Source organism: Acanthopagrus latus, chromosome 14, assembly GCF_904848185.1.
Source record: "Acanthopagrus latus isolate v.2019 chromosome 14, fAcaLat1.1, whole genome shotgun sequence".
Taxonomy (NCBI): Eukaryota; Metazoa; Chordata; class Actinopteri; order Spariformes; family Sparidae; genus Acanthopagrus; species Acanthopagrus latus.
Window position 1 is genome coordinate 15,761,616 of NC_051052.1, and position 14,133 is coordinate 15,775,748.

The 14,133-nt window shown below is 41.0% G+C and overlaps 2 protein-coding genes across 4 annotated transcripts; both read right to left on the minus strand.

Annotated features, from left to right (window-relative positions):
- Positions 1-233: 233 nt before the first annotated feature.
- On the minus strand, positions 234-5,527 carry LOC119032846 (IKBKB interacting protein). Of its 2 annotated transcripts, none has more exons than XM_037122452.1 (4): positions 4,917-5,330; positions 4,709-4,826; positions 1,070-1,291; positions 234-900 (listed from the first exon to the last, which is right to left on the minus strand). In XM_037122452.1, the coding sequence occupies exons 1-4, from the start codon at positions 5,105-5,107 to the stop codon at positions 334-336; spliced, it is 1,098 nt and encodes a 365-aa protein (XP_036978347.1). In that variant the 5' UTR covers positions 5,108-5,330; the 3' UTR covers positions 234-333. The 2 variants fall into 2 exon arrangements, with proteins under 2 accessions (XP_036978347.1, XP_036978346.1); XM_037122451.1 differs by lacking the exons at positions 234-900; positions 1,070-1,291 and adding exons at positions 1,468-3,637; positions 5,428-5,527 and having other exon boundaries at positions 4,917-5,153.
- A 543-nt stretch (positions 5,528-6,070) lies between these two features.
- Positions 6,071-14,073, minus strand: arfgap3 (ADP-ribosylation factor GTPase activating protein 3). Of its 2 annotated transcripts, none has more exons than XM_037122178.1 (16): positions 13,872-14,073; positions 13,041-13,159; positions 12,167-12,239; positions 11,905-12,036; positions 11,697-11,777; positions 11,483-11,576; positions 11,342-11,401; positions 11,203-11,249; positions 10,950-11,092; positions 10,690-10,821; positions 10,464-10,589; positions 9,926-10,078; positions 9,722-9,839; positions 9,379-9,466; positions 8,626-8,750; positions 6,071-8,536 (listed from the first exon to the last, which is right to left on the minus strand). In XM_037122178.1, exons 1-16 carry the CDS (start codon positions 13,938-13,940, stop codon positions 8,519-8,521), a joined length of 1,578 nt encoding a protein of 525 aa, XP_036978073.1. In that variant the 5' UTR covers positions 13,941-14,073; the 3' UTR covers positions 6,071-8,518. The 2 variants fall into 2 exon arrangements, with proteins under 2 accessions (XP_036978073.1, XP_036978074.1); XM_037122179.1 differs by lacking the exon at positions 13,872-14,073 and adding an exon at positions 13,505-13,828.
- Positions 14,074-14,133: the final 60 nt, after the last annotated feature.

Sequence of the window (14,133 nt, forward strand, 5' to 3'; positions counted from 1 at the left end):
ACACAGTCATCGTATGTTACAATATCAAAACAATTCCCCCGTGAGTCTCAGAAAGGTAGATCTAACGTGGCTGGACGGGAGCCAGAAGGGAAACACTCTCATTCATGAACTTCTGAACAATGTTCCACCTTTTACAAATGCTGACAAACCGGCTGCCAGGTTGTTCACACTCATGCTTTTAAATGGGTTAGTGTAACCAGCGTCGTGCTTTAAGGCTGTCCACGCAATCAGAGTTTGGTAGACAAAGGTTCACATTTATTTATTTTTCTTAAAAGGTTCTACTTCAAACAGTAGTATGACAGTTGTAAAGGCCTTAATTTGTCTCCACTCGTCTCATGTCGGCCTGTGCGTCTCTCCTAAATCGGATAAATCAGCTATTTCACCAACCTGTTTCGTGGTAATGCTTAAGTCTCCCTCTACTGCAGTGAGGTTAGCTAATGTCTGTCTGAGCTCAGCCATCTCCTGCTCTCTAGTAGTCAGATCCTCTGCCAGTCTTCCTATCCGCAGGGTCAGATCTGACAGCTGAGGCTCAAACGCCCCAAAGTCTCTCTTGATGGCAGCGACTTTTGGTTTCAGGTCGCTGGCGAAGGTCACCGTTCTTATCAGGCGAGCTCGGCTGCTCTCCAGCTCCCTCAAACGCTCGGAGATCTGCTTGTCGGTGGCGGTGAGCTCAGGCAGACGTTTGCGGAGCTGATCTATGGCCCGGGCGTTGCTTTCGGATGAAGAGCGGAGGTTCGTGATCCGGTCGATGCTGCTGGCCAGCACGTCTCCGATACGTTTGACCATGTCGTGCTCCACCTGAGTGGTCTTGTCCTCCAGCTCCCCCAGATGAGTCAGCAGGGACTCCAGCTCAGACTGCAGGCCGTCCATCCTGCGCACGTCTGTCCTCACTGACGCAACCTACAGGGGGAATATGCATTCTGTTTTAATTTATGTTTTACAGCATCTAAACTATTCTATAGGTTAAAAAAAACAGGTAGATTAATTGAGCATTGAGAGGATATAATCAAGTTTCAGTTTCTTGCATCTGGAATCACATCTGGTGTGACAACAAAACAACCTGACAGACCTTATTGGTGAAGTCCTTCGCGATGGCCGAGGTGCGCTCCTCGATCTGTCCCACGGCGTCTCTCAGAGCGCTCAGGCTGGCCTGAAGATGAGCTCGTTTCTCCGTCAGCCCTGAAGCCCACTCCTTCAGCCGGCCCACATCCTGCTCGAAACCCTCCAGCTGGGTCTGCAGAGCCCCCCGCTGACCCCCGAGACTCTCCAGCATCGGCTGCACGATTTCACACTGAAACAGGACACAGAGGGAACGGATTGATGGACGCAAATGCGACATGTTTGGTATTTACAAGGTTAATCAGACATCAGAAGCAATCAGACTTTATAACACACATTTTTTCAGGATATGTCTTCATGAAAAAAACAGACAGTAGTGCATCAAAACAAATTTATACAAATGAGACCTTTTTCAATTAAAAAATGTGACTTTATTAAATAGGAACTGTGACTGCCATAATTTCAACATGTCATCAAAAACATGAAGCTTCATAACAGATCTACAAAAGCCACTCCTGTAACAAATCAAAGGCAACATTGACCAGGTAGTTTAGGGCTGCAACAACCGGCTATTTTCATCATCAATATCAATCGTATTCATTTCATCATAACACACAACATGATGCAAACAACAGTCCATCACTTAAGTATTAAGTTTAATATTAAATCAGAAAGAAAAACAGCCAATCTGCAAAGTTTAGAGTCTAGAACTAGAAAGAGTTGGAAACATTTTGCTAAAAAACAACTTTATAAAGATCAGTTGCTTGTTTGTTTCAGCTCTCAGGTTGTTACTTCTCGATGGACAGTCACAGATATTGTTTTATAGCTTTATCAATTGAATAATTAACAAAATATTACATTGCACATACACTTGGTAAGCGTGTCTACACCGTCTCTGGGCGTCACCTTGTGTTTTTCCTGCATGCCGTGAGAAAGCCAATCACCAGCGCTGTTAGATCTTGGCACAACAAGCAAAGCATGCAGCATGCTTATTGGCTCACTGACACTGATGAGATTAACTTCTTAGATATTGATCTTCTGGAGAAGATATTTTTTTGATTCTCGATAGTAGCGGGGCAATTTAATTAGTGGTGGTTAGTTAGAAGTAAAAATCTGATATCAAGCCAAACCTACACAATCCTGAAACACCTTCATTTTATTTTTTACTGATACAATCTTTTATCTCTTTCATCAGATTGCGCACACATATTGCTATGATGTTGGATGTACAGGAACTGTGATAAATACAAATGCTGAACTTGCTGTTCTGATTTAATAAAAAGTTGTTTTTTCCCCAATCAGATTATATTCTTACAGTGGTGGTGTTTTCCTTATACTGAGTTTTCACTGAATTAAATTTAGAAATATTGTAGTATATTGAATTGTGAATCGTGCGTTGTGATACATAACGTATTGCCAGCCCTTGTAATGCAGCATGTTTTTATACAGTTACAAAAGAAACCTGTCAGTGTCACTCCACATGAAACAAACATTAAAATACATTCGTGATTGTGCTTGTGTAACACAGTGCTCGTGTACAAGAGTTTATACTGAAATCAGGGAACTTTTACGCCTTGAAACTGAGGTACACACTCTGACAAACATTAATACTGAACTTTAGGCAGCAAATATATACACAGGGCCACTCCCTTTCCCCCAGTGACTCAAAACAATGACATCATTCAGTGAGGTCACCATAACGAAGTCGAGCTGCCTCGTCCTCGTCAACTTTTCCCTCCCACTCCTCCTCCTCCTCCATCCATCCTTCTTCCTCCAGAGAGTCAGAATCTTTTTCAACCCTATTTTCCTTCAGCACCATGGTGAGCTCACGGACAGCCTCTTTAACCACAGACAGCTCATTCTTCATTTTCAGGATGCTGTTTTGAGCCTGCAGGGTGTCCAGCTCCTGTCTCATCTCCAGGATTTCATTGAGGGCTTTCAGCATGCTGTCCTCAGTCCCAAACACCTGTAACGTCACCTCCTCCAGACGTTTCTCCGCCCCGCTCAGATCCACACCCAGCCTCAGGATGGAGCGCACCGCCTGCTCCACCTGCGGCAGGAGCTGTTCACACTCCTGCGCCCGGGGAATGTGCTCCTGGAGCTGAGAGCTGAGCTCGGCCTCCATCTTGCTCAGGCTGCTGATCTGCCCCTCCAGCTGGTGGATCTGCTTGGTGTTCCAGTCCAGCTGACCCTGCGCTCGCTTAATGTCTTCTTCCTCTGTGCGCTCCATAGCTCGGGCATTCCTCTTCGTGCTGTCCTCGAGCTCTTCCAGCTTCTCTGCCAGCAACCGGGCCTTCCGTTCAGCCTCGTTCACCCGCTCGGTGGCTCCGCCGTGAGCCTCCCTGGATTCGGCCTTGAGGGCAACCAGGTCAGTGGTGATGGCGGCCAGGCGCTCCTGCCACGTCTCCGTCACGTTGAGGAAGTGGGCGTTGACCGCCTGCAGGTCACGGGAGGCGGAGTTCTCGTCGGCCTGCATCGAGGCAACGGTGGCGTGGAGGGTGGAGATGTCCTGCTGGAGTCGTGTTGCCAAGGAGACGGTGGAGAGCGCCTCCTGTAGGTCGTCCTCAGAGGCGGCAAGCTGCACCCGCAACACAAAACAGGAGGGCTGTTTCTGTGGGAGCTCTACGGTCCTCAGCATCAATAGATACAGTGCAGCATGCATACAGGAAGATAATGGTTACAACAGAAGTGAACTGAATCAGAGCACAGAAATGTGGATACTCGAGATCTAAGGAAGTTCTATGAAGTAGTTTTTGTTATATTTTCGGAGAACAAACAAAATGTAGCATGCAGAGGGTTATACGGTGTGTTCATTATCGTTTGAGTTGTGACCATTGACATTAAAACAAAGTCTGCAGTTCGCCATGAATTGCACATGTTTATGCACTATCAAGTGTTTTTTCCTTTGACCTTTTGTCCCATTTGAATATTTTTTTAAGGGAGTAAACAGGTAAAATGATGCAGAATTTCACAAGAACAGCAAGGACACAAGAAATATTATAGCAAAAAAACAGTTCTGATTTTTGCAAACAATTCATTACCAACCTAATTAAAACTATCACATGACAAATACTTGTATTTTATTTTTTTTATCACTTAAAAGATAAATTTAATTCTTACATTTTTTACACATTAACAGGTCTTGGGGAATACTACTGTGTAAGTAGTATAAAACCTTTTGTGGCTCCAGAGGAAGCTGCATGTTATCTGAAAAATTGCCTCCACTACTGTCACTCAGTTGTTAAGTTGCATTGTGGGTAATGTAGGCACAGTCTGAACAGTCAGTTTCAGTCATTTTTAAAGCAAATATGAAATTTGCTTATTCCAGCTTCTTAATTCTTACATTTCTTGGAAATTTTACAGACAGTTGATCAAATTATTGTGAAAATAATCTGCAAATTAAATGATAAATTCACCCCAAAACTATAATTCAGTCATCTACTCAGCCTCATGCAGATAAAGAGTCAGGAGAAGCTTTGCAAGTCTACAAAACATTTCTGGAGCTGGGTGAAATTTTCCTTTAATCCATAACTTGTTGCTGCCCTTACGGGTTGACTGATATTGTTTTGTTTCGTTTTTCTTTTTGTAAGTTTGGTGAAATGACCCTTTAGAGCTCCATCCATCCTCCACACTTCTGACTCAAACGTACCTTTTTAGAAACCTTCAGGACTTCTTCCTCCATGTCGAACAGGTTTGAAGTCTTTCCGTGTAATAAACTGTACTTTTCCTCAATCCTGGAAACCCTCTCATTCTGCTGCAGCACCACCCTAAAGCCAAGAGACATCAAAACTTCAGCAGAGGACAAAAAAAAAAAAAAAACCTCAAGAAAAGTGCAGATATTATGATTGTTGCCTCACCAGCTCAGACCTCCGCACACCGCCAGCGACAAAACGCAGATAACGCTTCTGATATCCAAACTCGAGGATGGTTTACTCGCAGCTTCCGTCTTCACTTTCTGAGCTTCGTCTTTTCCGTTTCTGGTCGAGGATTCAGACACTTCATCACTTTGTTTCTGTGGCTTCTTCCTCTGCTTCACCTCAGCAGGCATTTTAGCACACTGGCACCTTTACTTTGAAGGAATTTAACGGGCCTAACTGTAAATAAAAAGTCAAACCAACTGTTCGTTAAGTTGCAGAGTAAAACTAAACACTTCTTTTGCGTGTAAATACATAATGTAGGATACTAAAATGGCATAACAATCTCAGCTAACGGCTACGTTTCACCGCTGCAACATCCCCTTAGCTTAACCCCGTTCCTTGGAAAAATGCTGCTTTCAAGTGCTCGTCGTAAGATTGTAAATACAGATACTAATAACGACAGTTCTTTCATGAAAAACACACACTTGTAACCTCTAGATGAATATTTTACCTTTAACCTCGAGGTGACATAAATGTTTTAAACTGTAAGTGCCGCTTTGAGTCGCGTTTGCCAGTTTGCTTAACCGTTAATCGCCAAACTCTCACAAATCCGACCGCGTACGAGGCTACCTAAACGCCTCAGCCAGCCACGTAGGCGACTGCCAGTTTTTTTTCCTGAAGGAGGCCATGCTGGATTACTGCTAATGGTGCCATATAATGATGTCTTTAAAAGGACATTAATCTTAATTCATCATCATTAATCGACCACTTGATTATTTAATAGGGAGAAAATTACTCAGTATTAATTGTTCAAGTAATTCAATAAGACAAAAATATTCAACATTTCCTGATTTGAGCATTGAGTAAGTGAAGATTGGCTGATTTTTTGTTTCATCATTGTAAACAGTGTTGTAAAAAGTACCCAAAAGTCATACTTTAGTAGTAGTAAAGACACTGTGTTCAAATTTCACTGTAGTAAAAGTCATCTATACAAAGTAATTACATACTTTAGTAAAAATCTTAGAAGTATAGGACATTTGAAGATGTCCATTCAGATTTTTTGCCATTTTCTTCTAAACAAATCAATAAATCACACAAAGAGAAACACACATTCACGTATAGTGTAGTCAAAAAAAAAAATCACCAGGCAATAACAGGTTAAGCACAAGCCATTTATTTGGCAGGTTTCGAAAAACTCTTACTTAGATTTTGAATGTCAAAATAAATTTAAACTTGATTATCAGTAGCTTTCTATAAATGGTAATTCAAGGCCACATACAACACTGTATGTAGCAGTTCTCAGCCTATTGTACAGTTATCCCTTATTCCTTTAATATCAAATTAATATATGGGTTCCAGCTGTCTAGTATTCAGGATGTGTAAGCAATTAACTACAAGGGCCATGCAAATTACACCAGCTACTATTCTTTCATGTAACAATATTCAACAGCAGAAGACACCAACAGTCTTACAAAGATCGACAAAATACAAAAATGGACACAACGTCAAAGTAGAGGCAACCGCAATACAGTACATTCAAAAAGCAAAAGCTGCCACGTGCAATTTCTAAAAAAAATTATGTGCAAAATAGGATAACTAGAGGACTCCACGGTATTGCAAAATGAGGGTGCGTGTATTAGAAATCTTTGGACTAAGGCAAAGAGTGATGGAGTAAACAAACTTTCACTTCGCCCTCTTCTTTTAGCGTATTCAACACCACAAACTCCTGAGAAGCAAGAATAACAAGTACAGAAATTGCTCAGTAATATAATCATCCTGTTCCTGATCAGGGCTGCAAAACCTCTACTTTCTAAAAGTCTGCACAACTACATATCTGAAGTTACTTTTTTTTTTTTTAGCATTATGGCTAACTTTATCTAAATGCTAAAGGACAAGCCATATTTATTCCATACCAAATCCATGATTGGATATCAAGCTGCTAACTCACCACCTGTAGTGCTACTTGTTACGCATCAACAGCTCTGTTACATTTGACAGAATTAATGACCTTGGCAGTATGTTACAGCAACATAAATGAACTGAACTGAATGAAAATGATTGGTTTGAAATGGATTGTTGCATTCATCTTAAGTGGACTTGTGTTGCTGTATCGTGGGGCCTGAAAGCTACAAAGAGGTCCCACTGCATCAGCGAATTCTAGAGTTCAAGAGGCATTAAGAGTGTGAAATTAAATACAATTAAATACAAACCAAAGCGTGAAGACCCAATCTAACAGAAAGCAGCTACAAATTCAACCCCAAAAATCCATAAAAGGCACTCCTCTAGATTAATTTCATTTACAGGTTATTTTGTGGAACATATTCTTGACTAAAATGTCTTAAAGTGTCTGATTAAGAGTAACTAGATTGAGAGACACAGAACAAAATGGAATATAATGCATAGTGCAACTGATCACTTATCTGCTGTGATGGATTAGACTTTGTCACTTTCACGTGTCTTAAAATCTGAAACTACATCCAGCAGATGGTTAGCTTAGTTTAGATTAGTTTAGCTTATCTTAGTTTAGCTTATTTTAGCGTGGAGACTGGGAATAGAGGGATACAGCTAACCTGCCCTGTTGGAAGGTATCCACACATTCCATCCAAAAAAGCCAAAGTTTTTACCCCCCAGTCTTTTGTCACCATCTGTGCTCGGATAGCTGCCTTGCCACCTCTACAGTCTCTATGCTAAATTAAGCTAAAATATGCTAACCAGCTGCTGGGTATTGCTTATCAATCTTCTCATCTAAAACTGGCCAAGAAAGCAAATTATTATTTTTCCCACAATGTCAAACTTTTCCTTCAATCTTTTAGGTTAAATGCTATCTTGTCTTTTTGTGCCTACAGACACATGTCCTATGAAAACAGAGACAAACATATGCAAGATAATGAGGCTTACGAGCTAAATTTACATAGTGGATATTATATGCATTAAAGAAATGCATATATCTGGTCCCCCAAGGCCTCTTTATCAGATTTTGGTCCTGTGTTTGAAAAGAAAGTAAACATAAGTGCACTTTGGGGACGGAAAGGACACTTTCGAATCTCCAGGAATGTGCAAAAAAAAAAGAAAAAGAAAAAGAAAAGAGCACAAAACAACACCGCGAAGACAAGCAAGAGTATTTATACCAATTAGAGGTTTTTCTGGCCTCACTAACTACTGGAATGAAAAAGCAAACCCCATCTTCATACCACCGTAAACCTTCTCAGACTGCTACATAAAGCATTTCTACATATTTGACCCTCCCCAGACCTTTAAAGCAATAAAGTTATAAACGGCAAAACTAAACATCCTTCATAACTAAACTTTAGACATAAATCTCCCTTCAAGATGCCTTATAGGAAGCATGATTCCTTCGAAAACATTGTGCTTCGGCCTTCTTGCTTCTAACAACGCCTGTATGTACACTATGTCATAATACAAAACTAGTTATAGATGTATACATGGTAATTTCTGGGTGCATTCTGATGGCGTCACAGAGCAGATCTGCCCACAGCACTGACTGATATTTGTCGTTCTTTCACTCCTCAGATGGGCGACTGTCACACACACTGGGAGGGCGACTATAAGGGCACTGAATCCAGGAGGAGATGCACCATGACTCAGGAGCTGTAGTGATCCTGGAAAAATAACATTAAAAACATTATTAGAAATTGAATTTATGCTACAAGATGTTTATTTAATTCAAGTGATATATTTCTTGACCAACCTGAATTGTGCTAACGACGCCACTGGCCATGACAGAGAGTCTCCCCGCGACTGAGCGCACGCCCAGTTTGAGCTGCGACATGTCAGGAGCGCTGGGCAGCACGTTGGTCAGACGGTACGAACTCGCTGTGTGCAGAGGACAAACACACCGAGAGTCAAGTGTGGCACAAACAAGTGACTTAAGAGAATCTGTGGTCCTGACCCGTCGTATGAATCTTGTTTAGGTTTTCTGCCTCCAACACTTAAGAATTTGTACAATGAATGAACTGAGAGTTTAATTCTGTTATAATAAATGTTTTGGGATCTTATTGTAGTAGCTGTTGTCAGGAGAGTTCTGGTTGCAGGTCGTGTCAGGAGGAAGTTTCTCAGCTGCACCTGACAGTGTAGCATGAGATTCCTTACAGGCTAATTTAATTATCTGGTCTCATCTGATTGATGAAACATTCTTTACTGTGCAATTTCCTGTTAAATAATCTGCTCATTATTTCTGTTATAGAGCAAACACAATTGCTCTAATGACACATTGTTGGTGTTCGTATCACTGTTGTGCAAAATGCAGCTTTAAATAGCAATTTGGGGATTATGCTAATGATCAAATCTTCATGGTAAAAGTGGCATTCAAATGTTCCTGCATGAGGCTCCAAGTGTCTTTTGGTGATTACAGAGGCAGAGGTGTTCATATTTATCAATAACGCTAATTAAAAATGATGTGAATTGTTTTTGAAAAGGCAGAGATGGTGCAGCAGTCTCTTACCGGCCTGTTTCTTTGGATCATCAAACAGGTCTGCTGAACTGATAGAAGAGCTCCCAGCAAATCTTTCCAGTTGCGTTTTGGCCTCGTACTGAAAAACAGAATTACAAGAGCTCTGATTACACCGTGATTACATGTTATTCAAGTGCAATCATTTTTTTTAAATTGGATTCTCAGGTATTAAATTGGTTAAAGAATGATCAGCTCTTGTTTGTCTCCATTTGGCCACAGATTGTTTTATCATTGGTGTTTCAAACTATTTCTGTGAATTAGTCTCTGAAGCACATACACAAATTGTTTTTGAAAACGTTTCCATTTATTATCAGGACATGATGTCATTGTGTACCTCAGAGTTATCTTGTTTTCCAAAGTACATGTCAGAGGAGATGGCTTTCACGTCTCCAAACTTCATCCGGGCTTCTCCCGGATCTACGACTGGTTCTGGTTTTCTTCTGGATGTGGGCCTGAAAACAGTGATCACACGTGAAAACATTTATGATTTGATGATTTACAGGTTGAGCATACAATTTAAAAAGAGACAGTATCTGACCTTTCATCCACTGATGTTATAGCAGAGGTCATGAAGAAATCCGGCTCTGGCTTCTTGCTCTCCCTCATCCAGCCTCCTCCCTCGCTTTGATCATCCCATTGCGAGGAGAATTTATCTGACGTTTCAGTTTGATCCTCAAACCGGGACAAACCCCTGAATAAAAGGAGTGAGTCAAATGAGTGAGTCAACATGAGTCAAATGTCTCAGATACAACATTGTCAAAGCAGAGTATAAATACTGACATTAGCTCACAAGATATTCAGAAAATTGTTAAATAAGAAAATAACACATGTATGTGATAATTACCAATGTATAATATTAAATAACATATTTCTAAATCATAACTAAAACTCCAGATGTACTTGTTTTTCCCTTTGAAACCATTGGCAAACATTTGCAGATGGAAAAGAAAAACTATTGAATTTTCATCTTCTCAGCATGTCAATATTAATTTTAATAATGCAAACAGATCAATAAAAATGGAAGCTGTAAATAAATTTCATAAATATGTGTTTTATTATAATGTTCATTATCTGACCTTGAGCTGAATGACCCTTCATCCTCATCATCCTCTGTAAACCGTCGCACTTTGGTGGTCTTGGTCCCCTGCGGATCCTCCTGCTGGATCATGTGCATGTCTGACGTCACAGAGTGAGACACTCCACTACAGGACAGTGATGAGAGCAACAAAAAAAAAGCAGCTATATTAAAACCAATTCTCAAACCGGCTACAGGATCAAGTATTTGTCTCTTCATCGTTGTACCTCCTCATGCCGAGACCCATGCCCAGTCTCTCAGCTTGCTCTTTCTTCTTCCCTTCCAACCCCTTCAACTTCTGCTCCTCCTTTTTCCTCTGCTGCTCAAGATCTTTGTAGGTCAGACGCAGGGACGGAGCACTGAGAAGGAGGAGTTTTAGAAAATGACAAAAACAGAAACACTGAAAAATACTGAATACAATAAGGAGTGTAAAAAAAACATCAAATAACAGGTGCAAGGAAGATAAAGAATAGGTAAAAACCCTCACATGGATTCCTCAGGTTGAATGTTTTTCTTGGCGGCACCAGTGCTCTCTCTGAGCTTGTCGGCAGCTTGAGCCTGCTTCTCCAGCTCGGAGAAACTCTTGCTGCTCACCTTCTGAGCACCTAGTCCACCCTTCTTAGAGGCTAACTGGGGGCAGACAGTTTAAAAAACACACTATGACTGCAAAAGTCTCGAAAGACTCAAACGTACAATAATACATTCAGTCCAACCAGAAATTTAATAGAATGAATACATACGGTTTTCTTGGCAGCAGCTGGTTTCTTCTTGAGAAAAGAGGAAGTCTCTACAGAAATCAAAGGACAGTAAAGTCACATCTTATGGTTCTGAGTTTTTAAGGAAATGGGAAAATCCTAAATATGAAGATTAAGAAGCAACCTGGATTTGCTTTTGGAGAGACACTCAGCATGTCCACGCTAGGACCCTCCTCTAGATTACCTGCAATGGTTCACATAAATAAACACAACTTATGCATGTTTTTGTTGGTTTTCTATGCTGTTAAGGAGAAACACTGAATACCATTATTGTCTTCCTCTTCTTTTGTGGTTACAGTCGTCTCTGATGTGGAGGAGCTCAGACTCATTTTGGCCATGTTCAGGTTTTCAGGAACAGTCTGGAACAACATCAAAAAGACACACATGGTGGAATTATTAATCTCCTGTCCCGGTGTTATATCCGACAAACAGATTTGTGTATAAACTCACACCTAGGCAAAGCAAGCACTCTCCTGTACCTGTGAATGCAGACTGAAGAAATCCACCTGCTTGTCATCTGGCGATGTTGGGGAGAGAGGAGCCTGACAGTCGAGCCACAACTGTACAAAAGAATAGCAGTAAAACTGATACAGCCGTCTGTGCAGTTAGAGATAAAGCTTCTGCAAACACAGGAAGCCATCATTGGGGGAGTTGTTTTAAGACAATAAAGAAACATGTCCGGATTACCTCAGTGCCATGGCGTCTGGTGGCCTGCGAGGCTAAAGTCTTTATCTTCTCTCTGTACAGCTGGGCAGCTCGGCTGTTGTACTTGGCATTGGCAGCGCTGGATGTGCACCCATGTTGACTGAAAAATGACATCTGCCATAAGATCAGAAGAGATACAGGAAGCCAGAAAGGGAAGAATTGCATTAAATAAAGTGTGCTTCACTCAATGATGAAATTTCAATTTGGTTGATAGTGTGTTTTAATTCCGCCCTCAGGTACTGACCGCGCTGGCATTGCCTCCCACTTGCATACATCTTAGCTGAAACCAGGACCAATTAAAATCCAGCTCGGTGGACCTGAGTGACACAATAAGCAGGGGACACAGTCAGCCCACATATTTCCACCATAGTTTACTAATTCTTTTTTATAAAGCAATGTCTTTAATCTGGAAATGGAATTTATATAAATATAGTAAGAACATTTTAGAGGCTGTTTACAGAAATCTTGTTGAAAGTGTTTTAATATATATGCATGGTATGGACAGGTAGAATGAGAACAGACAGGTGTGAATAACAAACATGGCCGGTAAAGTTATAGGGAAAGAGCAGAAACAACTGGAATGTTTTTTTCGAAACGCAGGTAAAATGGAATGCGCAGATAATTGAGTCCGATCAGGTTCATCCACATTTTGAAGAAGTCGTGAGACCCTAAAGAGCCACCCTCAAGAAGGTTTACAAGAAAGTCTTTCATATCAAATGCAGTAACTCTGCTGAATTTGTAAGCGTGCTTCACTAGAATTTGTTTTTTAACCAACCTATGAAGCCAATTGTTGTCAATGTTGGAACAGAACAAAATGGTTTGACTGGTACAAACTGCATCTCAGGTTCCATACTAAAATTCTCCCTACCATTTGACAAATCACAGGGATCACATTACTCCCGTGTAGGCCTCTACTGGAAGTTTAACCTAAAAAAATAAAGACAACGCAACTCGCTGTCTGTGCCAATAAATGTTAAAGTAGCTTACCTCGCTCTCTAATTGAACTGATATTCATTAGTTCCAACTGAACATGTTTTGTTACTGTTGGATTTAACTGCCAAATGCTTTTATTTTGAAGTGCTCTGTAACTTGTACTGTGTAGATAAATCCTTACTCACCTGATAAAGGACAGGTGCACGCCAAGAGACCTGTGTGTGCCAGAGCAATCTATACATAGGAATACACCATAGGTGATGCTGGCCCAGCTGGGGTTTTTCACTGAGCAGTCAAAGCAAACCTGGAATGGAAATAGAGCAGATGAGATGCATAGACATAAAGCAATTAATTCCAATTATATACAGATATATTAGAGAACCAGTAAAGGCTTGAGTTGATATGTCCCATATTTCTCATGTTCAAAATCAATAAAAGAGACGTGGAAGCGAGCCAAGTGAAGGGTGATTGTTAGATTAAAACAACAGTTGTGCAACCATGAAGGTCTGAAGTGCAGATTTCGGTGACATTAGCCGATTTACTCAAACAGCTGTTAGTGAAGTGGGTTGAATTTCCCAGTGAAATCAGGTGAAAACAGGCACACTTTTTTTTAAGCTTATCATTCAGGATGTACGCATTACCGCCTTACCGTTTTCTCAAGTGGACCAGGGGCCTTGACGAAGCTTTAAGCAAACGAAAACTGAACCTAAACAAACACGGCTAGCTACAAGTCAGCTGTCAGAAACACAGCTAGCTAGGCTGTCACCAGCTTGGCTAACGTCGCGTCTGGTTACGGTTCACAAGTTTTCCGACAGATTACCCTCCTGAAAATGTCACCAGGGCTGCTCAAGATTTCTTTAACAACTATATCGACACGCTTTTATTCATGAAACGTATGAGCTAATTGTTGGTAAGTTCAAGCTAGCCTTGGCGTGTGTCAAAGTGCGACGTGTCAGATATTTAGTTCAGCTAACTTCCTTGTTAAAACCGTCAGCCGTTTAAAAAAAAACGCTCACCTTATTCGTAGGAACGGAGCGAAGCCGCTTAAAAATAGTTGAAATGTCCTGCTTGCTGGGCTCTGACATCGTTCCGCCTGTTGATAATACCTGTCTGGTTAAATAAGTGTCATGAAACACAGCCCTGTGTTTTTTTTCCCCTCAATAATAACCGAATACGACACGTAAGTAAGAGAACATCATGGGCAGGCTCTGATTGGATAACAAGTCCCCGTGGTTATGTTATTGTAGCGAGGGTTTCTGGGTAATGTAGTTTACATCA

Bases quoted from the DNA above. Each gene is read 5' to 3' on its own strand.
- arfgap3 (XM_037122178.1), bottom strand. From the start codon at position 13,940: ATGTCAGAGCCCAGCAAGCAGGACATTTCAACTATTTTTAAGCGGCTT. The intron at 12,240-13,040 runs GTGAGTAAGGAT...TGTGTCACTCAG, and splicing joins GTGCACCTGTCCTTTATCAG to GTCCACCGAGCTGGATTTTA. The intron at 11,093-11,202 runs GTATGTATTCAT...GTCTGCCCCCAG, and splicing joins CAGCTGCTGCCAAGAAAACC to TTAGCCTCTAAGAAGGGTGG.
- LOC119032846 (XM_037122451.1), bottom strand. From the start codon at position 5,107: ATGCCTGCTGAGGTGAAGCAGAGGAAGAAGCCACAGAAACAAAGTGAT. The intron at 4,827-4,916 runs GTGAGGCAACAA...TCTTGGCTTTAG, and splicing joins GTGTGCGGAGGTCTGAGCTG to GGTGGTGCTGCAGCAGAATG. The intron at 3,638-4,708 runs GTACGTTTGAGT...TTGCGGGTGCAG, and splicing joins TCCTGAAGGTTTCTAAAAAG to CTTGCCGCCTCTGAGGACGA.